The sequence below is a fragment of the Taurulus bubalis genome (genome assembly GCF_910589615.1).
Source record: "Taurulus bubalis genome assembly, chromosome: 4".
In the NCBI taxonomy this organism is placed as follows: Eukaryota; Metazoa; Chordata; class Actinopteri; order Perciformes; family Cottidae; genus Taurulus; species Taurulus bubalis.
Genome location: NC_136592.1, coordinates 17,365,557 through 17,390,396, shown reverse-complemented (window position 1 = coordinate 17,390,396; position 24,840 = coordinate 17,365,557). Strand labels below are relative to the sequence as shown.

The 24,840-nt window shown below is 38.4% G+C and overlaps 2 protein-coding genes across 3 annotated transcripts in view; one reads left to right on the top strand and one right to left on the bottom strand.

Annotated features, from left to right (window-relative positions):
- The window catches only part of myom2b (myomesin 2b), a 29,690-nt gene extending 16,926 nt beyond the window's left edge, over positions 1-12,764 (bottom strand). The window contains exons 1-15 of one of the 2 annotated variants that reach the window (XM_079216665.1): positions 12,740-12,764; positions 7,695-7,752; positions 7,273-7,427; positions 6,966-7,052; positions 4,737-4,825; positions 4,167-4,217; positions 3,825-3,989; positions 3,214-3,375; positions 2,919-3,060; positions 2,518-2,717; positions 1,851-1,904; positions 1,528-1,655; positions 617-800; positions 296-470; positions 82-203 (exon numbers count right to left, since the gene is read on the bottom strand). In XM_079216665.1, coding sequence (XP_079072791.1) covers positions 82-203; positions 296-470; positions 617-800; positions 1,528-1,655; positions 1,851-1,904; positions 2,518-2,717; positions 2,919-3,060; positions 3,214-3,375; positions 3,825-3,989; positions 4,167-4,217; positions 4,737-4,825; positions 6,966-7,052; positions 7,273-7,427; positions 7,695-7,742 — 1,762 coding nt within the window. In that variant the 5' untranslated portion in view covers positions 7,743-7,752; positions 12,740-12,764. Of the gene's footprint in view, positions 1-81; positions 204-295; positions 471-616; positions 801-1,527; positions 1,656-1,850; positions 1,905-2,517; positions 2,718-2,918; positions 3,061-3,213; positions 3,376-3,824; positions 3,990-4,166; positions 4,218-4,736; positions 4,826-6,965; positions 7,053-7,272; positions 7,428-7,694; positions 7,753-10,410; positions 10,509-12,739 lie in introns of those variants that run through there. The other variant, XM_079216666.1, reaches the window with a different exon arrangement.
- A 3,535-nt stretch (positions 12,765-16,299) lies between these two features.
- Positions 16,300-23,981, top strand: rnaset2 (ribonuclease T2). The gene is made up of 10 exons (XM_079216493.1): positions 16,300-16,384; positions 17,195-17,272; positions 17,377-17,431; positions 19,312-19,367; positions 19,600-19,657; positions 20,015-20,079; positions 20,817-20,930; positions 21,092-21,137; positions 21,245-21,319; positions 21,478-23,981. The coding sequence occupies exons 2-10, from the start codon at positions 17,202-17,204 to the stop codon at positions 21,688-21,690; spliced, it is 753 nt and encodes a 250-aa protein (XP_079072619.1). The 5' UTR covers positions 16,300-16,384; positions 17,195-17,201; the 3' UTR covers positions 21,691-23,981.
- Positions 23,982-24,840: the final 859 nt, after the last annotated feature.

Genomic DNA, 24,840 nt, shown 5'->3' with positions numbered 1-24,840 from the left:
TGTTAATACTAATAATTACAAAAAGAATACTTCACAACCATCATCGTGAATAATAATTATAAAAAATATGCCAATACTGACTGAGGGCAGCCTTAACAGTCAGAGGTGAAGACTCCTGGGATTCATCGCTGAGACCCAGCTCATTGATAGCCTGGACACGAAACACGTAGGTTTCTCCGGCGGTGAGACCACTAACCACAAACCTGCAGAAACAGAATCACATGCATGAGTATCACGTTTGTGCTTACAACCAACTACTGTAGAAAGACACACTTTTGTTTGGTTGAAAACATACTTGGTGCTCTTGTGAGGTTTGTGATTGGCCGAGGTCCAGTCCTTGGACCCCTTCACACACTGGTCGATGTAGTAGCCAATCAAATTGTTGGGTTCCTTCGGAGGAGCCCACTGGATGAGAACAGAGGTGTTCGTTTCTCTGGTAGAAATCACCTGACCGGGAGCAGATGGTACACCTGAAGAATACAAAAAATAGCAATTTTTTTCAAGAAATGATAAAAATGACAATTGATGATCATAAACACAACAGCAGCATAAGTGTGAATGTATTCCATTGCAGTAGAAATCTGTGTAATAAGGAAATGAAATGGACAGAACAGACCTTTGAGTTGTAGGGTTTCAATAGCTCCAGTCGGCTCTGATGGCTCACTGGCTCCATGGATATTGGCCGACAAAACTCTGAATTTATATTCTTTGCCCTCTGACAGGTCAAAGACAGCATAACGGGGAGATCGAATAGGAACCTGAGTGTTGACACGCTGCCACGCACCACTGTCCACCATGCACTATGGCGAGAGAGAGACAGAGAAAACAAGCTGGCTGTTACGATACAGCCACACACATACTGGTACGCTGTGCTACATTTCAGCCTGGATTTATTGCAAAACATCAGTAAAGGTTCAGATTAATCTGGTAAATTCACAACAGTGTGATTTAGTGCAGTTGATCAGCAAGCTGCTATATTCATTGCATATGAAAACAATGTATTCTACAGAAAAGAAAAATACTTATGTACAGCATTGGCTATTTGGTTGTTTCTTTGGCACCAAATTGTTCAACAGTAAAGTCAGCTTTTGAAATATAATATAATTAATATTGTTCAATCAAATATGGCAGTGTAGAGAAAAGTATGTCATCGATATTCAATGCACTTAATAAAACCATTTTAATTTACTTTGATTAAATTGGTTGGGTCCTATTCTTTTCAAATGTATTTTATATTTGCCACAAAAGATAAACAGGAATGAAACACAGATAGTAAAAAATAAAGAGAAATGAATAAGGGAAGAAGGATATTTCAATAAATTATTATGCAACAACAATAATATTCTTCTGATCATCTTTTTAGCAGTTCCGGTGTTGTGTGTTTGTGTGAGTATTTCTTCAGTTGTATGTCTGCCTCAAAAGTGTGCAATAGTGCTATCCTGTTCTTTTAATCCACCTCTAGACCTCCAGTAAAAAGAATGGGCCTAGTACAAGCAGCATTGGTGACAGTGTGACATGTTTTGTTACCTTTTCTATGAAATACCACATGGGAGCCTTGCTGGAATATGCAGGTGCTTTCCAGCTCAGAACCACATATGTCCTGTCTATTTCTGAGGCATGAATTCCTGATGGAGCACCTGGGGGCTTTCCCTCAGCTACAGAGAAACACACAAAGAAGATAAAGTACAAACACACACACACACACACACACACACACACACACACACACACACACACACACACTAGCAGTATGAGGCACCCACTGTTTTATTTATGTACAGAAATATACTGGAAGGATATTGTAATAATACATAACCTGTAATTATGTATCAATTTCAGTCGAAACTCACCTTCAACTTCATCATGGTAAGACACAACATCCAGTTTTCCGCCGAGTTTTTTGGCTATAGGGAAAATAAATCTGCTTTACTGTCGTGTTGAAGTTACAGTGCTTCACTAATTGTTCATTTTGGAGAAAAAAGTGTTTTTCCAGATCAAATCAGCACACTGGAAGGCAGAAATGAGTGTTCATCACATTATACAATCAAATTACTTGTCAGTTTTTGATCAATGATTACCAAAACACAATTCATTGTTTAGACTGGAGGATCACATCATCCAAACATAAACCCAACTTTTTACAACAACCCATACATGTGGCAGTTTGAAGTGAAGCAAACTTCACAGACATACAATAAGTTCCCATGTAAAAAAAGACAAAGACAAAATCTGAGCTACCTGAATTAAGAGCGAGTAACTATTTATATTAGACCATCATTTTAAACCTTATATAATTCAGGGATGCTGTCATGGAGCAGGATAACAACTGCACTTCAACCACGTCTCATCAACATACAAACAGAAACATAACTAGTAAGCATCTACAGTCAGTCCATCCAAACATACTAAAACAGCAGTGACATTTGGCATGTCAGGGACACATTTCTTCAAATCTTCATATGGTGTAATATAAAAGCCAGAGATGACATTTCTCTATTCTAATCCAGTTAAACCCACCATGGAGCCTCTCAAACTCAGTGGGGTCCAGTGCGGCGATAGGATCAGACATGCGAGATGCTTTGCTGATTCCGTGTGAGTTGACGGCTCTGACTCTGAAGTAGTAGGCGTGTCCCTCAAACAGCCCAGAGACTGGGTATTTACAAATCTTTATGGGGTGATCATTGCACTGAGTCCAGTTTTCAGTTCCAACTTCGCATCTACAAAATAAAAAGGATTAGACCAGAGAATGAAAGGAGAAGTGCAGTACGATATATCAGTGTAGAGAAAAAGGGAGCATTCACTGTACTGTACCTAAAGACAATAACTTCCACAGATAGTCAAGCAAACTCTATGTAATGATGTAATGACTTGCAGTAAACAGTCTATCTATGTATGGTGTTTCTGTCAGTAACTCCTACTTGTCCACAAAGTATCCCAGGATTGGTCCCTCTGTGGTGGTGTTTGGAGGCTTCCATGACACAATGACATAGTCCCTATTGGCATCGTGGATCTTGATGTCCATAGGAGCACCAGGCGCACCAGTGACTGGGGGGGGTCCATCTTCACAGGAAGTAACACAGTGGCATTTTAATAACTGTATTGTAAATAATTCATGTTTATGAAGTATGGTAACATAATTCTGTGAAATCTGTTCCATCATGTTAACAACGAATAAATAACAATGAAAAACAGACCCAGTATGATTGCTGTTACCTGAGACAGAGATGAATGCACTGTGTTCGGCGCTGCCTCCTTTAGTGACCATGCGTATTGTGTAAAGGCCTTCATCATCTTTGAAGAGGTTGGGAATAGTCAAAGTGGTGACTCCTCTGCCAGTGTCGATCTTCACCCATTTAGAGTCAAACAGACGCGTGTCTGAAAATGAATCAGCATCAAGAATTCAGTGTCCCTTCCTGTATAATTCTTAGAAATCACCCTTCTTTATTGACGTAAGAATATGTTTCTATAAATTATACATGAAGTTTGACTGCATGGAGTGATGTTCAACATAAAAGATGAACCTATCAAAATTAGCTTTTATCCCACGAGGTATACCTTTTCTTTTATTTAAAGTCTACAGACACACATGGCAAATTGAGCTACTCATGAATTGAGGCAATATCGCTGGAGTCTATTTAACTTCTTTCACTATAATTAATTAGCAATGAAAATAGTGTTCGTAACATATTCCCATTTTTCCTCTGCTCTGCCTCTGGCTGCATGTCGACTAGATTGGGTCTGGTAATCGGGGTGGCAGGCAGAATATATTACCAGCAATTAAAGTGTAATTACTTTATCATGAAATGCTACTTTACAACAATTACCATCTCTATACCACTGTGCCTCAGGCTGCAGGTTGGCCAGGTTGGGGGTCAGGGTCATGGTAGCAGTCAGTCTGGCAGATTCTCCCTCAGTGGCAAACACTGGTCCGAACTTGTCCAGAAAAGTAATGTGGATTTTGGTGTAATGGATCTGGGGAAGCATGGCAGCTGAGAGATTGGAGAAAAGAAGAAGAGTGAGAGAGAGAGAGAGTTGGAATAAGGCTGGTGGTAATAGGCTGTTGCTTCACATACTTTAAAAAGAGAGACAAATGTTATAGCCTAGTAGTGGTACCGATGTTGTCATTTCTGGACATATTTAGAGGGAGCTGTAATTATGATGATTACCTGTGTAAGGCAACCATGCATATGAACAGGACTCATCCTCTTGCTTGTACCCTAGATGATTAAAAAAGAAACATACAAAAAGTATACCATTAGTGTATAATTACTTTGGAAAAACGAATTGTTATTGCTTTTGTTACCATAGAATTAGCATTTCATATCCACATCCTCTTCACGTAGCCGCCCACCATGTTTCAAAAGTAGCCCAGAACGGACAGAGCGGACCAACCACATCTAACACTCTAGATAGGCCCATTTGTGTATTTACGTTGGCCAATAGTTCTCCGGTAGAGAAGTTTCAGTTGGTTGATATCTGCAATCTCACTGCTAGATGCTGCCAAATCTTACACACTGCACCTTTGTATAAGAATGCTTAGCTCTCCCAGAGTTTACCATTAATTGTATTGTGTCCCAAAAATAAATACAGCTGCCATTGTGTAGGAAGAAAGGTGACCTCCAATAACTGTATGTGATTGAAAAAAAACTAACTTTTGACAATTCAAGGCTTGTTCTGATGGGACTATTTAATAAACATCACACTACAAAATCAGATGCAAGGCAATCAGGACTTACTCTTAACAATGACGGAGGCTTGACTAGAGGCCTGTCCATGGCTGTTACAAGCCACAGCAGTGTATTGGGCGGTGTCATCAGTTGAGCATCTATAAAAATAAATTAAAAAAAGAATAAAACACAAGTTCAGATTCTCATAAACTCTTGTCTTACTTTTATTAAAAGATTGCTTAAAACAGCCTACAGATGACACTATGTGTCAGGGTTGTATCGTAGCAAGATCTTAGTCACCGTATTTCAAGCCCTAACTGTTTAAGAGATCCTTTATTAATGTCAACTAAAAAGAATGCCTAATTACTGGATGTTCTGTATATCCAAAAGGATCTGCTCCAGAAGGACTAACTGTAAACCACTGAAGAAACCAATGCATTAAATAAGAAAGTATTTCCCACATCAATGCATTAGGTTGCCAGGAATAATCAGCAGCTTAGAAGGCACAGTATGGACTGAGTATAGCCCTGTTAGGACCTACAACATTGGCAGGTGGATAGATGCTTGAACAAGACATGGCATTAGTTATACTACTTGGAGACAGTGCCACAAAGCTGTGACATAAGCATGTCTTCTTTGTGAATAGATGACAGCACTTTTCAGTCAGAATTGGTTAAATTTTCGAGAGATTCTCACAAAAATGTTCATTTTACAAGCTTGCAAGATGTAGTACGTCACGTTCTATGTCTCTTGAGATTTGCATACTTCCTCTGAATCCTATTAGAATGAAATGTGGCCGCTTTTGTTCCCTCTCTAGAGCCATATGGCCACAGATGTTTGACAAGCCTTGCAAGCCCCAATCAAATGGGCTACAGAAGCTTCTAACCTCTTCTAACCTCTTCTGAAGTTCTGTTCTCAGATGGTGCAAGCACGGAACACTGCATTTACAGGCTTGTTGGAGAGATATAGAGAGAAAGACGCACAAGAGGGTCAACGTCATGTTTTTGGTCTTACTTTTATTAAATGCCATACATTATGATTTGAAGACCAACCTCTGAGTTCAATCTCTTTCATTCTCTCTTTTATCCTGAAGTATCTTCCTCTTTCTGTGCCTCTCAGTATCCCATTCTCTTCCTGATGCTCTCCTCACCAACTTTTCCACAGCCTCATATTACCCCAGTATCAGTTAACATGGGAATTTCAACCCAAGCAGAATGTGTATTCTGGTGCAGTCATAAGAAGATGAGTCTGACATTATTGGCAGAGGGGACTACTTTAAGTCGCAGCCGGGAGCTGAGGCAGAGCAAACATATTCTTAATTTTAATCAAAGCAGCATTCAGTAAAACCTTCAAATGCACAAACATGTGCGTGTGTGTGTGTGTGTGTGTGTGTGTGTGTGTGTGTGTGTGTGTGTGTAGGGAGTGGTCGGGGTTGGTTGGGGGCAGGAGGGCTGTACTGGAATGCCATGGTGTAAAGATCTAGGACTGAGAAGTTGGGGGTAGGGATTCTGCGAGTGCATTCTGCACTTAAAATTACAACGAGCTGCTTGTAATTTGTCATTCAAAAAGGATGTATCCTGTCATGTTTTCCAGCCTATTACAAAAAGTATCTTCCCCACAGCATTCAGTGTAAATGGTAATCTACCCTGTGTATTTTAGACTACTTAGGTGGGTGCTGGGGTGAAGGAGTATGTTTTACAAGGAGTAGGGTTGTTGGCTGAACTGTGTGTGAGTAACAGACAGATGGAGCTAAAGGTGACTGGATCCAAGGAGAGAGTGATGATTGAAAGAATCCTTGAGGATCACGTAACACTGAGGTCAGCAGCACTCGCAACAGCTGAGCTTCCTAAGACTGGAAGGAGAGCAGTCAGTCAGCTGACTCTGACGTTATTACTTTAGTTTGAATCTGTGCACCGACCCTGATGAGACTGACGAAAAAGGTTTATGGTGATTCAATATTTTGACTTGGGATAGGTGGTAAGCCGGTCAAAGATTATAGATCCTTCAAATGTACATATAATGCAACTCAATAGCATCTTTTAATTCAACCTTTTCTACCTGATTCTCTTTCATTTTTAGATTTTAACATTACAAAGCTCTCCCCAGAGCAACAGAAGACGTCTGACATCTGTTTTCATAAACCGAGGAGTACTAAAACGTTTCAAGTTAACTGACCTTAATGAGTAAAATTGGTGAGTGCCCCTTTTAATATAAAAACAGCTCATCAATTGGTCCAAAACATAGCAGGAAACATAATAAAATAAATAATAAAAAAGGTCCTTTTTTCACTTATTGCACCTTGGGATCTCAAGAGTATGGATTCCACCTTTAGCTTCAACCAGGTAGGGTCCAGAGGACAAGCACAGGATCACACCATCTTTATACCTGAAATAGAGAAAAGATTACTGCTCACTAGCATAAAGACATGTGGAACCAAAACAGAAAACCTTTGAGCATCAACTTTAGTCACAGATCTACTATCATTAAGGAGAAAATAAAGAGATGATAGCAAGGCCATCCTATCCTCAGTAAAGTCTTTTGTTAAGTAACTGTCAAAGATAATAATTAATTAGAGAAAGAAAGAAAACAATTTGTACTAACTCACCATTTTACAACAGGCATGGGGAAGCCCTCAACAGTACAGAAGAGTTTAATTGGAGTGTTTTCAAACACGGTGTGGGATCTGAGTCTGGCCATGAACTCTGGTCCCCTGATCATCGGCTCCTCACGTACATATTTGTCCATCATCTTTGTCCTCACCTAGACAGGAAAACAACAATACCACAAAGCAAATAATATGCACAACTCTTACTCACACACCCTCCACATTGCTATATTTTCATATTGCTATACTGTACAAAATTATATTCTAATAAATAAATATGAATAAACTCCATATACAAACAATGTTAAAACAATGTGGTTTAACTACTATTGTCTCAATAAGAGCACAGGTACATATATGAACACACAATTCCATTGAATATTATATGCAAGCCTGGTCTGGGAAAGTTCATAGATTCTTACCACTTCCTGGATGCGAGCTTGTGTTTTGTGTTCATATCTTTCCTCCATCGCCTCAGAACTAAAGACAAACAGGAGGTTAGTTTAGCTAACAATCAATGTTGTCCTTGAACACAGGCGAAGAATTTTGTAAATTCTTAAAAATATGTAATTTTCAACATGTACCTAATGTCAAAATATTCACAGTGTGCCAATAGCCTGATATAAGGGTACATCTCTGCCCAAATAACATATACAGTTACAAAGTAACACTAGTTTCAAAACAATGACTGTGTGAGAAAAATGCCTTGTGCTGTTGAAAGTGCATGAGGCTTGTTGACTGTTCACTTATTCAGGTGCTGTTCAGCCCAAATAAGCCTTGAAAGTAGCTTTAGTGCTGTGCTGTATGTAAGTTTGTTTTGATATGTCCAACAGGTTGTATGCAGTCTATAGCCAGTGCTTTAAATCTGATTCCACATTGTTTCTTGCTGTTTTTGAAACTATGAACATACTTTTAAATAAAGATCATCAATTAAAATCTAAATTCCATGAGCAAAGGAAGGGGACATCTAGCAAGCTCTGCAGACCAACTCACGTTTCTCTGGAGAGCAGAGCACCGACATTTAAAATTATTAGCAAAGTCAAATGGTTCGGATCCACCAATCCCACATTCTGACTGGAAAATGGGCGGTTGTCTCTGTGGTTACTGTACTAGAAATTAATTTATTTGTTCACACAGGTTGGGAGTGAAGCCCAATGTTTTTAATCCCTGCCCTGACAGCAGTAGAAGACAAAAGGGTATGAACCTGATTTATGCAAAGACTGCAGGACACCTTCCATGACCATGTCTTGGTAGAGACAGAGGTAAAGCCTCCCTGACGTACACAGCAGCCTATCAACATACACCCACCTCCAGTATGACTCTTCTGTGAGGGAGGAAGAGACACCAACTTAACGAAAATGTCATAGGAAGGCTCATGTGGCTGGCATCAGGGAGCCTTGAGCACCCAAAAGACAAGCTTCTTTTTTTAAGAGGGTGCAGTACAGGATTATTGTTCAACATATGTGTTCAAGACTTGGCAGTCTGAGCTTCAGAGCCATTTGCTTTAAATGTGCTTATTATTGTCTGCCTTCGCACCATTGGGCACATAAAATATGATCAGGCCTTCAGAATCTCCAATAAATATTTAACTGACAAGTGCATATTGCTATAATTTGTAAGCTGAGCCTCCTGGACAACAACAATAACTGTTGTAGATGTGTACAGCCATTTATATCTAGAACCATTGTGGCTGACACAGCTGTTTAAGAGAAGGACAATGATTTATCATGACATCCTCCCTGTTTTTTGCTGCTATACACAATCATTTTGCGCATAGCCAAGTCTTATATTCAGCAGACTATGCCACTGAAGGCCTAACCCACGATAGGCTGCTGATGTCATTCCACCACTGCCGCCACAAAATGCAGGGGAGTACTCTCCAGCCCAGAGAATCAGGGGGTCCTGATAGCTGGCAGCAACAGACAGAGCAGTGGGTTTGGGCCTCACTGTGATGAGACCGAGGCTGGAGGGGCCATGTTGCATATTACGAGAGGAGGATGACCAAATGTAATGTCTTGTGTTGCAAGTGGATGCCAGGTTGGAGCACGAAGACAATTCACGCTGCCTGTTGATTTGTTCAGGTTTGTCCAAATTGGCAAAATAAGATACATTTTAGGGGGCAGCTCCGTAAGGGAGAGTGGGTGACCCTATACAAAGAGCAATCTCCATATGCTTTGTCACCTACACAACTAGAACTGATCATATTTGATGTTTAAATGTCTGGTCTGTGGAGGAATAATTATTTTGAACATAAATTTGATAACATATTTCATCGGCATCAGTATTCAGGGCACGTTACACATTTAAGCTGCATACTTACTTGAGTTTCAAATAAAAGACATGGGAATCAGTTCAGAAAATAGGCTTAATAAGAGCAGTACCACAACATGAGTAAAGATAATTCAACACTGAATGAACACTTTGTTGAAAAAAAAACAATAAAAAAAGAAGCAATTAGAAGTGAGCAGAAATAACAAGATTTTTAAAGTGGTAAGTATAGACATGAAACACAGCACACAAAAACAAACAAATACCTAAACACTCTAGTTCCCAATCACAGTAGTGCTAAACAGTTGCAGAATGTGACTAAAAATGTGTTAGCATTATTTTTTCCTCTCATGGTTTTGGACTCAACAGCCAGTTTGTTGGAGTGAAAACTGTGGATTGTTTGACTACTTTTCTACATAATATAGTTTACAAAGATAAAGAAAAAAAAAATTAGTAATCCAAGTCAATCCAATTTAGGGTATACTTGAAATCGTACAACAGACTCGGTAACAAACCTTTCCTGTGGTGTTTTGTACTGTATCTGTGGAAAAGGTATCAGGATCAGACTTGATGCTTGAAGGTTTGGACAGCCTCTCTTAAGAATGAGATATACTGATATATATTTCAATTAGCCATATTGCCAAAAACGATCAATAAAAAAGAAAAATCTAATGATCAGTCCTGATATGGATTTTGAACATTCATTGTAAAAAACAAGTTTTTCATGACCAGCTCAGTATTAGTTTGGTCTTGATGTTAGTTTGTTAACCAAGTTAGCCTTCAATTTTAACATATTCAAATGACTAATGTTACAATACTACTGTTAGCTTAATGTTTTAGTTATATTTAGCATTAGAGTGTAACATGTACCTGCTGTATTCTTTAACCACATATTTGCTCTGTTTGTGGTAGTATTCATGGTTGTAATTCCCACGTTTCATCCTCACTGACATGATGACACTGCAGATACTGACCTGTTGGACCAGCAACAAACACACACACACACACACACACACACACACACACACACACACACACACACACACACACACACACACACACACACACACAGACTGACATGGTAACAAAGTACAGTAGATCCTTCCCTACAAGTCAGAGCAGCAACACAATGAAGCCAACATACACAAACACACGGGCTACCAACCCTAAAGCACTGTCAACGGCAAGTTGATGCAGTCAAAGATGCTGCATGAACACAATAAAAGAGTTTGTTATTATTTTGAGGAGAGTATTTTTTTATAATCTTTATTTATACAGGTAATGTCATTGAGACACATGGTCTCATTATCAAGATCGCTAATTAATACAACACAAAGTTGCAGACGGACAAGACATTTGGGGGCTTTGAGAAGAGTTCTGTCTTTGTGCATTCTTACAATATGTAAGATCAGTGGAAAATATATTTTTGTTAACTGCCTCGTCCCTTGCAAAAAGAAAGGCCCTCCTGGAATTTGGACACATGGAGTTGGCAACATTGCCACACACAAACACAGCAGTCTCACTGTCAGCTTCAGGAATGGCAAGGTGACATTATATTGATTTAAAGACACCGGTAACACAGACACACATGTACATACACAAACAAAAGGCCTGGATGCAGTCTATTGTTGGAACGGTGATGTATATGAACAGTAACTGACTGAGTACAGCTGCTCCAAATTCAGCATGAGCAGTTGTATATTCATTACAGTTTTATATAAATAGGGAAGTGAATAAAACCCTTATAACAAGTGTATATTAATTACATCATATCCTTATATAACATGGCATGAGTAAAACACTGATGACATTACCACTGATACAAAAAAGAAAGACAGTGAACCACTGCTACATATATATCACTGGCGGTTAAGTTGTTGTGTCTGACATAAGAACTTTTATAGTACAGACACCAAAGCGAGGGCATAACTTTGTCTTATATCATGCAGTCGTAGCGGCATTAATACATAATTGTCTTACATCACATAAGTCCTCAGAGACCAGACATAAGGACAGATGAAAGATGGAGCAGTTGTCCCTGGCCCACATTACTCTGAAAGCTACTGAGACGTGCTCCAATGGCAAAGACAATACTGTTTCCACATCTCAGTCTGAAACACACCCCAGCATGTTTTTCTCACTTCTAATACCTTAAAACTACAAATCAAGCAGCCAGACCATCAGATAGATGACATCATAATGATCCAACCCCTAAATTCAATAACAACAGTTACAATCCTGGTTGAATCATGTGTTTGTACAGTAGGAAACAAACATTATAATTTATCACAGAAAATGTTCTTTACCCCACTCAAGGAACAACACACCAGCTTAGGTCTCTATTGTTTATTTTGAGTTAGTACAGTTTATTTATGCAACACCCTCTAGAGAAGAAAATCAAAATCAAAGCTGTAGACATGGGAGATGTTGTGCTTCCAAAGAAAAAAAGCATTAAATTCAACTGCCCTCAGGCAAATTTCACTGCAGGCATGTCATATTCTAGTCCCATCTGTCCTACACCCAGTGGCTGTCCTCTGTCTCTGTCAGTCCAGCCCAAACTGTAACAGCACAAATGTCTGCCAATTGACACCCGAGCCACACCGCCTGCAACAGTAAACCTCTGAGAGTTTCAACCATATCTGTAAAACCTCTGAACAGTTGCTATTTGGATACAAACATTTGGCGTGTGCTAACTAGTGACAATTGTAATGCAATTGAATAATAATGGCTCCTTTGTAATACAAGTTAATTATTTTTTATTTAAAAAAATAGTCAACACGGTATGAGTTCCACATCTACACACTAGCAATTTGTGCACTGAAGCAACAGTCCTAACTACCCCCACCAAGTTGTATTTTCCAGTTGGAGTCCATTTTAACCAATTAAGAGTCTAACTATAAACACAAAGATAATTGTTGTTTTGTCTCAAACAGGCAATTATTATTATTATTATGAAGTGGTTAACTTTATTCAGATTGAATTTCAGCCCATCCTTAATACTTTATATATCCATCATCAATAATCATTCATCACTTTAAGTATTATCAGCTCTGGTTAAGGCCATGCAACATCTCTTGGTCTTTCCCTAATTCCTGCACCATACTAATCCCACCAGCTACACTTTGAAACGAAAGTAGACTGAAATCGGAGATACAAAGGTGATAGATACAAAAAGAGAATGAAAATATAGCCTTCTTACCCCTTGAGATTTCCTTTGCAGCGACTTCGGTTGTCAGCCTGAATCCACCGGGAGTCAGCCTAAACCAAGTACCAGGCCCACAAAACCACCACCCGTCTCAAAGCGACCCCCACCTGCCTTTCCCCGAGGCCTTATTAGGAAAGAGAGCTTGCCTATATATAACCAGTATCCTTCAAGACTCAGGGCCACCAGAACCAGTCAACTGTTTGATTTTAGTAGTTAGCCCAAATGCTGGTTTCTAGGACATTAGCTCAACAACTGATGCTCATCAACTGGATATTCAACTGGTTATACCACCTGATCTAGACAATGCAGAGCATCTGTTATGGGGCACTGACACATTTTCAAGCAGCATTTTTAGAATAGGCAGCAAGTTAGTGAGCTTATTCAAGAACCCCATTACAACAAGTCTGGTCACTCTCATGTCTTCCATACCATAATGGCATAGTTGTCGAATTATAAAACATACATTTGACAGCATTTCAGAGCTAATAGAGCATGCACCTTAAAACGCTGAAAGTCCATTTATATTTCAATGTTGCAACATTTATCCACAATATGTGGCCGTTTCACACATACATTTAAATCATTCTAGCTACACTCTAACCAGTGTTTTAGTCACTCTGTAAGATCTTTCTCCTCTGAAACATCTTGAGACTCTGTCACATGCTGAACTTTAACCAGGGCCTATTTATAAAACTAGCTACAGTTACGGCTCGACTATTCCTGACACAGTTGAGGAGCTGTGAAATACATTTCACATCTGAGGCGAAATCAAACGATGGGAAAACATGGTTACACTTGAGAAAAGGAAAGATAGAGAGTGGCAGGATGGCAGTTTGGGTATATCAATATCCAGCAACTGCTATAATTCCCATTGCAATAATGTTGATCAAACAGGCTGCCCTATGACCGATGAAATCAGAGAGAGAATAAAATCAACCAAAAGACTGAATAAATAATAATTAAAGATTTTGAGAATTAAGTCATAACATTATAATATTAGGAGACCGGAAGCTCTGCATCGCCTTGCACATAGACACCTTTGCTTTTTTTTAGACTATCTCCAGACTCCAAGATGCTTCGCAGGGAAAAGCTGAGGGAAGCGGCTGTGAGCTGCACTTTATCAAAGATGGTGATGTTATCACTTGTATGGACAATAAGCCACCGAATGGTGAGCTTTATGTCGGATCAGAAATGTTTTTACTTAGTTTTGGTTTGACACCGCCAATAAAGAGCAGCAACCAGCCGCGCATTCCTTAAACTTAGTCTCATCTAGAGACACAAACAGGATTCTTCTCTGTCCTTCAGATGGTCTGAACGGGATGCCATCATATCAGCAGAGGAAAAACGTAATGCACAGCAGACTGTACGGCAGGTGCCCTTTTTCTTGAAATGTTATTATATTCTGGTAATATTACGACTTTTTCCTCAAAATATTATAACTTTATTCTCAACATCTCACAGAACACAGACATGTGGGATACTTTTCGATTGTGCAGAACATTTTGAACATGAAACAAAGAAGACAGGAGAGTAAATCATTCCTACATGTGTGTTGACTCATCGGAGATAACATTAAATGAAAATAGTTGATCTACAGGAGAATTCATATTCAAAAATACTGAATGCCTTTATGCATTATATTTGGAATGTGTCATCTGGGCCCTGAATATTGTGTCTTCCATCAACTAATATAGACATTTCATCCATAAATTGATTCCACCGAATGCAGACCCGAGCTTTTGGAGGTTCCATTTCAAAAACGTACTTTTTTTAATGAGAGATTACAATTCAATTAATGCTAAATATATAGGATTTATTAAAAAAATACATACAAAGTATAGAGGTTAAACTGTGACAATGTGTGTCAGTGGCGTCCTGCATTGCAAACTATACAGAAACATGAAACATATGACTTGCACATTAATTGTTTATCATGCCTTAATACACATTATATGTCTTACATGAGCAAAAAGTGTATACTTTCAGTCATTCCATGTAAGACTTTTGTGCACTACAGCAATCTTTGTTTCCTCTATTTGTGTGTGTGTGTGTGTGTGTGTGTGTGTGTGTGTGTGTGTGTGTGTGTGTGTGTGTGTGTGTGTGTGTGTGTGTGTGTCTGTGTGTGTCAAAAACAGGAATGGCGTCTGTCTGTGGTGGAAAGAGCCCTCTGTTGGTCATGTGCAAGTACTCTGTAACCACAGCCTAGTGATCATTTTAGAGCATTATGTTGTTGCTGACAGTGAGCTGCTGGTGAGCCAGGACTCCAGACTAACGAGGTGGTGATATATTTTCAACAGTTGAACGAGGAAGATATAAAAAAAGGAAAAAAAAGAGAGAAAAAAAATATATATACATACACACATACACACATACATATATGTATATATATATATATATATATATATATATATATATATATATATATATATATATATATATATATATATATATAGATAGATATACTTGTGGTGTAACAGACCACTGTCGATCCGTGATCCATATGGATCCCCTCTCGCAGGCATGTGAACCCCAGATTAATTAGTAATTAAGTATCAGCAATTAATCAGCGGTTAAATAAAATGTGATCAGGGATCTCTTGTGCTGATCTGATCTGTGATCGATCCATGGCTCTGATTCGTGAATGATCTAGCCGGGAGTTTTACGATCTGTTGCACCACTAATGTGTATGTGTGTGTGTGTGTGTGTGTGTGTGTGTGTGTGTGTGTGTGTGTGTGTGTGTGTGTGTGTGTGTGTGTGTGTGTGTGCATACTGTATCTATATTTTTCGTATTGTGCATAAATGTCACACTGGGTTCTTCGTGACATTTTTAGGTTAACGTCCCGATGTGACCTATGTGTCAACGATTTTTATCTGATTTGTTTTATATCAGTTTCTTCAAGAAATGTGCTCACAGCAGGTTCAATACATTACAGGACATGTTAATTAAGCATTATAATTCTTAAAATGGCTAAATATTACCTTTAACAATGAAAAACAAGCTTTTTAAATGTAGCATTTTCTTCAGATCTGTCACAACCTGGATCAACCATCTTGGAAAGGTTGTTATGGGAACACAAAATCACATGACCCAGTAAGATGTTCAGTAGGTGTCACTTAGGGACTTTATGAGTGAAAATCAAGGATGAAGCTGTATATATGGAACTTTCCAGAACACTTAAAGGACGTGTGACATGGGTTATTGGTTAGTCTAGTATATTATTTTAAAAAATCTGTAAATTACCTTAATCAGAATATAGTTGTGTTAGAGAACTGACAATTATGTAAAATATGAGTTGGTAAATTACAAAAAAAAAAGAGTATTTATTATTTGTCTTTAATGTAGACCAATATCTCAGAGCTACTTTCAAGAGATCTTGACGCTGTAATACTTTCTTGTAAAAAAAGACAAAAAGTTCAGGATCAGCCGGCGCGGTCCGGACAGTAAATGAAGCCCACTCTTCTTACCACGTGACGACGCAAGGACGTCAACGCCGCACACGATTGGCTGAGCAGACAGACAGTGAACCGGCTGTAGGACATCAACAACACTGTCCCGTCTAAAGCAGTTTTCTACAGGATGATCTGCGCGGCACTCCAGTAACCACCACGTATTTCTGTCGCAAACATATCCGGCACAAAGTGAGGCATAAGTAAACATTATATTTGTTTGAATTTAAGGATTGTTTGGTTGAAACGTGAAGTTGGTTTTACGTTGTTTATTGTTCACGTTCGAAGATTCATTAATTTCGCTGCCTAACTTCCAATAGTATTTTGAGTATGAAGGACGGTTTAGTTTACTTCAAAGTTGGTCATCGCCATAACGTCTCAGTTATATTTCATTTCAGTTTTAAAGCACTGCAATGAATACGTCTTTGGCGTCGTTTCTGACTGTCGGTTGTGGTAGGACATGTTTCGCAGGACATTTCTGGTATACTGACACAACTTAACCATTTCATTACGATATGAGGGAACTTCCGCCTGAATTGTGGTAATCGCTGTTGCCAGTTTCAGAATTAGCATTGGATCCTTTCTTATATCTTTAGATGGATCAATTGTCGCCAGATGGATGGTACTGTTAGCTACACTGGTGCTGGTTATGTGTGTGGATAAGGTTTCAAATGTAAGCCTTCGTGTATTTGAGTTAGAGGTTGCTGTGTTAAAAGTATATTTATTGCCTAATTAATGTGGTCACATGAGGTTTGTCTTGCTTAGTAATCCTGTCTAACAGCCACATTTTCTGTAATGCATGGTTTCATCAAAATCCTTTATTATAGAATCATACTTTAATGCATGAATTCTCCACAGTCACAAATGTTTTATTCAACCAATTCTAATTTGAACATTGTTGTTGTTATAATGTGGATGTTGGAGGAATCTGGGGTTGTCCTCGTGTTCAATATTGAGTCCTGCATAAAAGCAGCTGTTGACAAAGCCATTATCTTCTTTTAGATCGGACATGAAGCTCTGCGCCGCTCTTCTGCTCTGCTTGGCAGCGGCCCTCTCATCTACCTTTGTGATTTCACCTCCGTAAGTACAACAAAATAATATATTGTACGTGTAGATAAATATTATGGTTGTTGCTCTAATTAACTGCTATTATTTGAATTAATTAAAGTGTGTATGTATTTCAGACACATGTGGACGAAACTAATCCTGACCCACCACTGGCCGAGCACATTTTGTAGTGTGAGTTTCTTTCTGCCTTTACTAATTCCTTTATTTATTTAGTCTTAACATTTTGATGCGGGATGTCCCAAACAAGTTAATTTGCCCCCAATTCTAGTCATTTAATATAGAATATCTGCCATATCTGTTTTCCTCGATAATGCAGCTGCTGAGTGCACACATCAAGGAACATAAAGTTAAGTTACTAAAATGTATGTGGTTGATAATCTAATAGCTCTACATTGTGGTGAGGATGAACATGACCTTGCATCCAAGCTGTTCCTTAATGTTTATTTTTTTTGCAAAATAACATAACAAACCCTCTCTGTCATCTTTCTGGCCTTGTCGCTGTCAAGTGTCCTCCAGTGTTTGTTGCATAAGTTACCTGAACAAACTGCATTCCAGAGAGGTTTTTGTTGACTGCACAAGGTTTATAAATGTCTCTTTTTGGCTGCGTTTGCTCACAGTGCTTTTACAGCACTTGTATTGGCTTTGTGAGTGTAGTTGTCGTCGGCCCTCCACCATTAAATGCACCATAAATTACATTAAAACACAAGAGACTCTCACACTGATCTGAAACAAAACAAGTGCACTTAAATTAGGTAATTAACATGAATAAACAAATCGTCTTGTACTGCATTTTGTTGTCGTTTATGATGTGAGGTGTTTGCAAATTGTTGCTCAATATAGCCGATACCATTGTTTCCCATGCTATTGCAGTCCAATAAGTTGCTGCTCTGCCTACCAATATATTAGCTGCTCTGTTTAAACTATCCGAGGCTGCAAAAACACACATGCAGCCTGAAATTCAACGGTGATATTTCGTCAGGAAATGCGGGGACTTAAACCAAGTGAGAGTAGAAGAGCAATGAGGTAGGAGAAGTACGCTTGCCACTAGGCTAATTTATGTCATAACTTTATCTGTGGGCCCAGCCAAAGTACTATATATGTGTATGATTAGATCCATTTGTGCACCAGTATAGATGAACCCTGTCGTAAACAATTGAGGGTAGTATAGATGGATAATATTCATCCAACAATTAAGTATGTACAGATATTCATCCAACAATTATGTTCAACTAATAAATAACATGGCATGGTATCCCAGACAATTTCTTGAGACAATGTTTCCCTCTTATATTGACCAAGAATGTTACATGTATACTGTATCACTGAGTAAACGTTTAATCTTTGAATATCATGTGATTTCTATGTTTGAGTCATGAGACTGTGTGTCAACAATGTGGTTTGATTAGGCAAGAGTTTGCTCAACATCGGAAGATGCAGTTTTAACCAAGTCTCGATACAAAACACACATCCCTTGTGCTTTTGACCACATATTTGTTGCTTTTTATGCTTTCTGGAGAACCTCTGATGGTTCAATCCTTGGAGTGACGTGTGGTTTTGGAGCATATGCCTTGTGTGTCAGAAAGTTTGTGTTTAGGGTGGAAATTTATTTTCTCTGGGTCTCATTTTGTTTAATGATTGACAAATTACAATTCTCAGTAGGTGATACTATCGAGGCAATTTCAAGACATTTTAGAATTGCGATGTACAAAGACTCAACTGAGGAGATGTATGTACATGTACAGTAGATTCTTAACTGCAAAGTTGCTGCTTCCACTCGAGTCGACAGTGTGACTTTCCTTCGTGGGAAAATGTAGAACTTCATTTTATTTAAAGGCATACTAGGTTCATATATTGTTCATTTCATGTCTCCCAATAAACGGTTCATCTAAGAATAATACAAATTGATCACTAATATAAATAAACATGAATTGCAGCCCTAGTAGCTACTTTTAAAAATTTGCTTTGTGCTCATTAAAATTACCAATAACATAATTAAGTGTTTGGTTTATGCGTCCAGATGGAATAACAATACAAATGTGTAAACATTGCAGATGGAACAGCCAGCTTGTCATCCCAACATTAGCTACTGGACACTACATGGACTTTGGTCAGTGTGTTTCTTTCTCTTTTTTTGTAATCGGTTTTCATTATCAGCATGGCAGAACTACCCGTTAGGTATTGCCACTTTAAAACATGTTTTTGAGTAAATGTCTTGTCTGAAAATGTCATTAATAAGTAATTGTTGCAATTCCTGTTTTTACTACTCTTCCCTCTCTTTGGGAATGAGTAACACAGAGAACGTGAGATATCTAATACTGTGAATTATAACTGTTTTCCAGGCCAGACAAAGGGATTGACTGCAATTCATCGTGGCATTTCAACTCTTCTCTAATAGAGGTACAACACTGTTCAGGCTTAGTGTTTCTTTATAACTGAGTGTATAATCCATGTAATTCCTTTATTATTTCCGTAAAACAGTAGTCACTTTAATTCATCAAGAAAAACAGACAACAGTTACAATGATAACAATTGGCAGGACAAAGAAGAAAAGGGAAAATACTTCATAGTCTTCAGAAAGTTAAATGAATTCTATGAAGTCTTCATTTAGTGTGCTTTTAATCTAAATCACACCATATGGAGACAGTCAAATTGTGCAATACTGATTTGGGAAGGTAAATAATGATGTTATCCTTCTTTTATATAGCTGGTATACTGATAAATAAAACAAATCTGTTTGTGGGTGTGTGTTCTCAGGACCTGCTTCCAGACATGAAGAAGAGTTGGCCTGACTTGCTTAACCCCTTGTCTGCTTCATTCTGGTATTATATCAATCAATCCTTTAATTTTATTTTGTCAGTCAATCCGTCTGATACTTTCTTTAGTCTGGTATGTTCTAGTTTTATATACTATATTACTGTGCTACTACCACATTATTATTATTATCTTGCATGTATCTTACAACTGCAGCTGCATTGTTTCTGTTGTGTATTTGGATATGCAATTAATTGACCGTGATAATAAAGCCATTACTGTATAATAGTGCTGATTGCATTAATGAACATTGATGTACTTTAGTCTGCCATGCTATGTACACTCTTGAATGTGTACAATTTTCTTATTTTCAGACCAACACTTTAAAGGAAGCAAATATTATAGTCTGTGTCTAAATTCTAAATTATTTTATGTACTACATAGTCACACATTTCACTTGGCTACAATTTTCACAATGGCTACAAGCATTTACTTTTATTTTTGTTTCTGTGACAGCCATATGCAGCCTACCTGTCTTCTCGATACTCTACAGCACAATTATTATAAAGTATATCCAATCTCTCTATAAATCTGGGAATACACTTTAAAATGCTGCTTCATGCATTTATAGACTGTTGCATACTGTGCTCAGATATTTATTGTTAATCAGCATTGATCACAAGGTCAAGTTGAGTCTAGTTATAATTATGCATTGAGATTTTCATTATCATGTACTGTCTTTCTGGCATTACTTTGTACACAATTATTCTAAAACCTATTGCTACTTGTTTGTTTGTTTCAACAGGAAGTATGAGTGGCACAAACATGGCACATGTGCAGCCAAAGCAGCTTCTCTGAATAGTCAACATAAATACTTCGGCAAGGCACTGGAACTATACCACAAGTTGGATTTGGACAGGTACCGCACGTGTACACACTCACACCCTCACATGTGCACACATTCTTTCCTTTGAAACAATGTTTAATTTTCTAGTTCTTTGTATTGTCTGGGTCTTATTTGAAGTCACTCTGGATGAAAGCATAAACACCTCAAATATAAATTAGTTTCTGTTATTGTAGCATCCTGAAGAAGTTCGACATCACCCCTTCTGAAACATACTACAAAGTAGGTATATTTATATTTTAACATGAATTAATACATATAATTGTATCGTATATTAGAATCTCCCTAAATGTTGCTAATCTCTCTGCTCCTATTGTGTCTGGGTGTAGCTTTCACAAATTGAAGGAGTCATAGAAAACTTCTACAACGTCAAACCTAAGATCCAATGTGTCCATCCATCAAAGGTATGAACACCTCATTTCATTTGAGTAATGAAATTATGATTTGCTGTTGATGCTGTGCTTCTTTTCAGGAATGCATTTTTTGTCCGTTTTCAGTGTATTCAAGCTCTGTTTCAAATGTCAGCTGACAGTCTGTTAATGTGTGTTTTTATGTTTCACAGAACACTGATGTCCAGATTTTGGGGCAGATTGAAATCTGTTTCAACCCTGACTTCACCCTCATGGACTGTGAGAAATATTCTACCACGGAGAAGATATCTAAGGGAGACTGGGGCAATGTCATTGCTGATGATAAGGCATCTGGGTTCAGTGTGTGTGACCATGATATGCCAGTGTACTACCCACCTCTTCCAAAAAACACATATATGCGCTAACTGAAACGCAACAGCACCCTACATCCCTACTTTGACAAACCCAAAGACATAAAAACTAAAACTGACCTGTGATTAAGCATGTGCGCACACACTGACGTAACCATAATTATATTTTCCCCAGGCTTAACACTGATCATAACTTTAATGAGGGATGTCAAAGATACCCCTACACAATCAGTGCAGTCAAGAAACATTTTGAACTGTGTGAAAATTCTGGCTGTGACAGTTATTTGAAAAGAAATCTCCTTGAAGTTCAATTTAATTCAGTTTATTTTATATAGCCTAACGTCACAAATACAAGTTTGCCTCGGAGGGCTTTACAATCTTTACACATGACATCCCTGTTCCAGGACCTCACATCGGTTCAGGAAAAACTCCCCCAATAAGTGAAGTGAACTACTCTTTTCATATAAATACAAAGACCAGGACACACACTGCACTACTAGGTGGTGCTTTAATGGAATTATGTCCCATCCTGACCTTTGCTACTACAAGAATCCAAGTGCATGTTTTTTTTCATCACTTAAAAGGGGGCATTGTGAGTTCAGGTCAGGCAGGTGGACAGTTATGTATAGGGATGGGTATCGTTTGTTTTTTTCCGATACCGGTGCTAAACCGATACTTTTAAAACGATACCGGTGCCTAAACGGTGCCTGAACCGATACTTTTTTATTGCCAAGGCAATTTTTTTTCTTCAAATTGAACAATATTATTAACTGTTTAAAGTATACTATAGATATAAATAAATAAGTACATACAAAACACACTTCAAACTACAGCTTCAAACCTTTTAACTTCAAACTATAAAGTATATATTTAAAAAAAGAACAGACACCAGTCCAATCAGGTGGCCTGATAGGACCGTGTGCAACAGAACTCAGACACTGTTGGATCCTAAAACTGCTGCTTTACTGGACTACATGTCATCATTAATATCAACTGGAGAGATTTGTTCCATCAAGCCAAGGACGGACGTTCAAAAGCTCGTGCTTGTGTCTGCAGCGATCTCTGTGTGTGTGAGCGGTGGAAGCCCCGCCCCCTCCAGCCCCGCTCTGCGTGCAGGCAGACAGAGAGCAGAGCAGCGAGTGCGCTCTGATCCGCGCTATTTTAATAATCGTTTTTAGTGTGCGGGCACCGCACTACCCTTTTAGTATCTATATACCGTGAAACTTTACAGAGTAGTGTAAAAAAAAAAAGTATTTAAATCGGCTCAGGCACCGGAAGGAAGCACCGAAATCTGCGTTGCTTTTCGGTCCGGTAGGTACCGGACGTGTTGGAACCCAACCCTAGTTATGTACTGTATCTTGTTGGACAATGAGTGGAGCCATTGGAGGCATTTACTAGTGACTCTTACTTCATGTTTTTGGCTGTGTAGAACCGTTAAAGGTGCATATCTTGTAACATCTGGCCATATTTAATAATAACAAATAACATTTGTGTGCTTATGTGCCATCAATTAAGTTCCATCTCTTTTATTGTGGGGCGGATTGGATTTTAAGTTCCATCATAATGATTAAATTCATCCAATACATTAAAATAGTTGGTGGACTCTTTTTTTAAATCACTGCACAAATCATATAATATGCATATTTCTTAAGGGCTTTTGGGGAAAGGACCATCATGTTTAAACAAACACTGCTGCTTTGCAATAACATTCACAGCTTTCAGGCATTATGAACTAGTGGGAGTTATCATTAGCTACCTTCTGATGAGTATGTATAAGTACATCGGCCATTATGTAGTGCTGTAGCGCTGTAGGCCTGGTTCGGTCTATCCATGTTGCTGATAAATGACTGTTGGTCACATCTGTGAACTTAAAACCAATGTATAGACTAGATTTGAAATATAGTATATGGTGTAGTGAGTAAATGCTACATCGTTCTGTTTTAGTATACAAGTCCAAATACCCAGGTACTTTGCCATGGAAACCTAATGACCAACACTAAACACAATACAGTGCCCAAGATGTCACAGGAGTTTGTTTAAATACCATTTTTGTCACATAGGCTCTGGGTCTGCACTGTACAGGTAAAATACTTGTTTCTCAAGGATATAGCAAATGATCGAGTGAACACTACTTAATCCCCAGCTGATTTGTACAATTACTTATTTTTATTAACGATGTTTGACAATTGCTGTTTTTGTCTATAGATAAATACATTCTCTATCAGCAGGTAAAATGATAATTGTAATTACAGCTGCAGTGAGCAAATGCTGTGGTTTGTAATTACTGAAATTTACATTTGTACTGTCATTTTTTTAAATGTCAATAAAACATTGATATCAAGTCAATCTAACATCAAGTCGTTAGTGAGTTATTATGTAACATTCAAAACTGATTTAAGGTGTGTCTATGGGCATGATTTATCGATTAAATAGAAAGTATAGAAAACCTATAAATAGAGTTTGGTGAATGAATATAGAAAGACCATTTGTCTGAAAATGGTGGTGGAGTGAGGATGGTTTTAAGGTGCAACTTAACTTCCGTCAAAATATCTGTCCTTCTATGCATGCAGTATAATGTATAATAGTATAGTCCTATGCCAGGCTCTCCCCATCTACTCAGTGGGTATGAATATTAATGTTGTGATCTCCTTACAGAGCCTTAATCCTCCCGGGACAAAGACACCAGGCCATAATCCTGAATCTCCTCCCACAACACATCACAGCAGATTGACTGGACACATCTGATTACATTTTCAATAGTGCTAAAATGCCTTGAAACTATGTGCCAGCTATATTATAAATGTAGTCCAAACACATGGCAACAGCACTATGAACTCCTTTTTGAGTGACATTACAAGTTTGAGGATCACAGTTTGAGTTACCTTGACTGAATAAATAGGATCTTATTTTATAAATAAATTAAAGCCCATATGAGCTATAGACACTTGACCCAGCTGTAGGAGCAGTCCTGACTTTACCTCTTGCTTCCACCTAATAAAGCCGTTCTCCCATCTCCCCCACTTCTCTTGGTCTCTATCCCCCCCCCCCCCCCCCCCCCCCCCCCCTTTCTCTCTCTCTGGTTATGCAACACTGCAGTTCTGCAAAGCTGCTGATGTGACAGATCCATGTACCTACACATACACACACCCATGCCCAGTGAGTAACTAGATCACGATGTACACTCTGGGATTGCTGTCCCTGCTT

What these genes read in the sequence shown, in the direction of transcription:
- rnaset2 (XM_079216493.1), top strand. Translation starts at nt 17,202, where the DNA reads ATGAAGCTCTGCGCCGCTCTTCTGCTCTGCTTGGCAGCGGCCCTCTCA. An exon ending in TCAACTCTTCTCTAATAGAG is followed by an intron (nt 19,658 to 20,014) that starts GTACAACACTGT and finishes GTGTGTTCTCAG; the next exon opens with GACCTGCTTCCAGACATGAA. An exon ending in AATGTGTCCATCCATCAAAG is followed by an intron (nt 21,320 to 21,477) that starts GTATGAACACCT and finishes TATGTTTCACAG; the next exon opens with AACACTGATGTCCAGATTTT.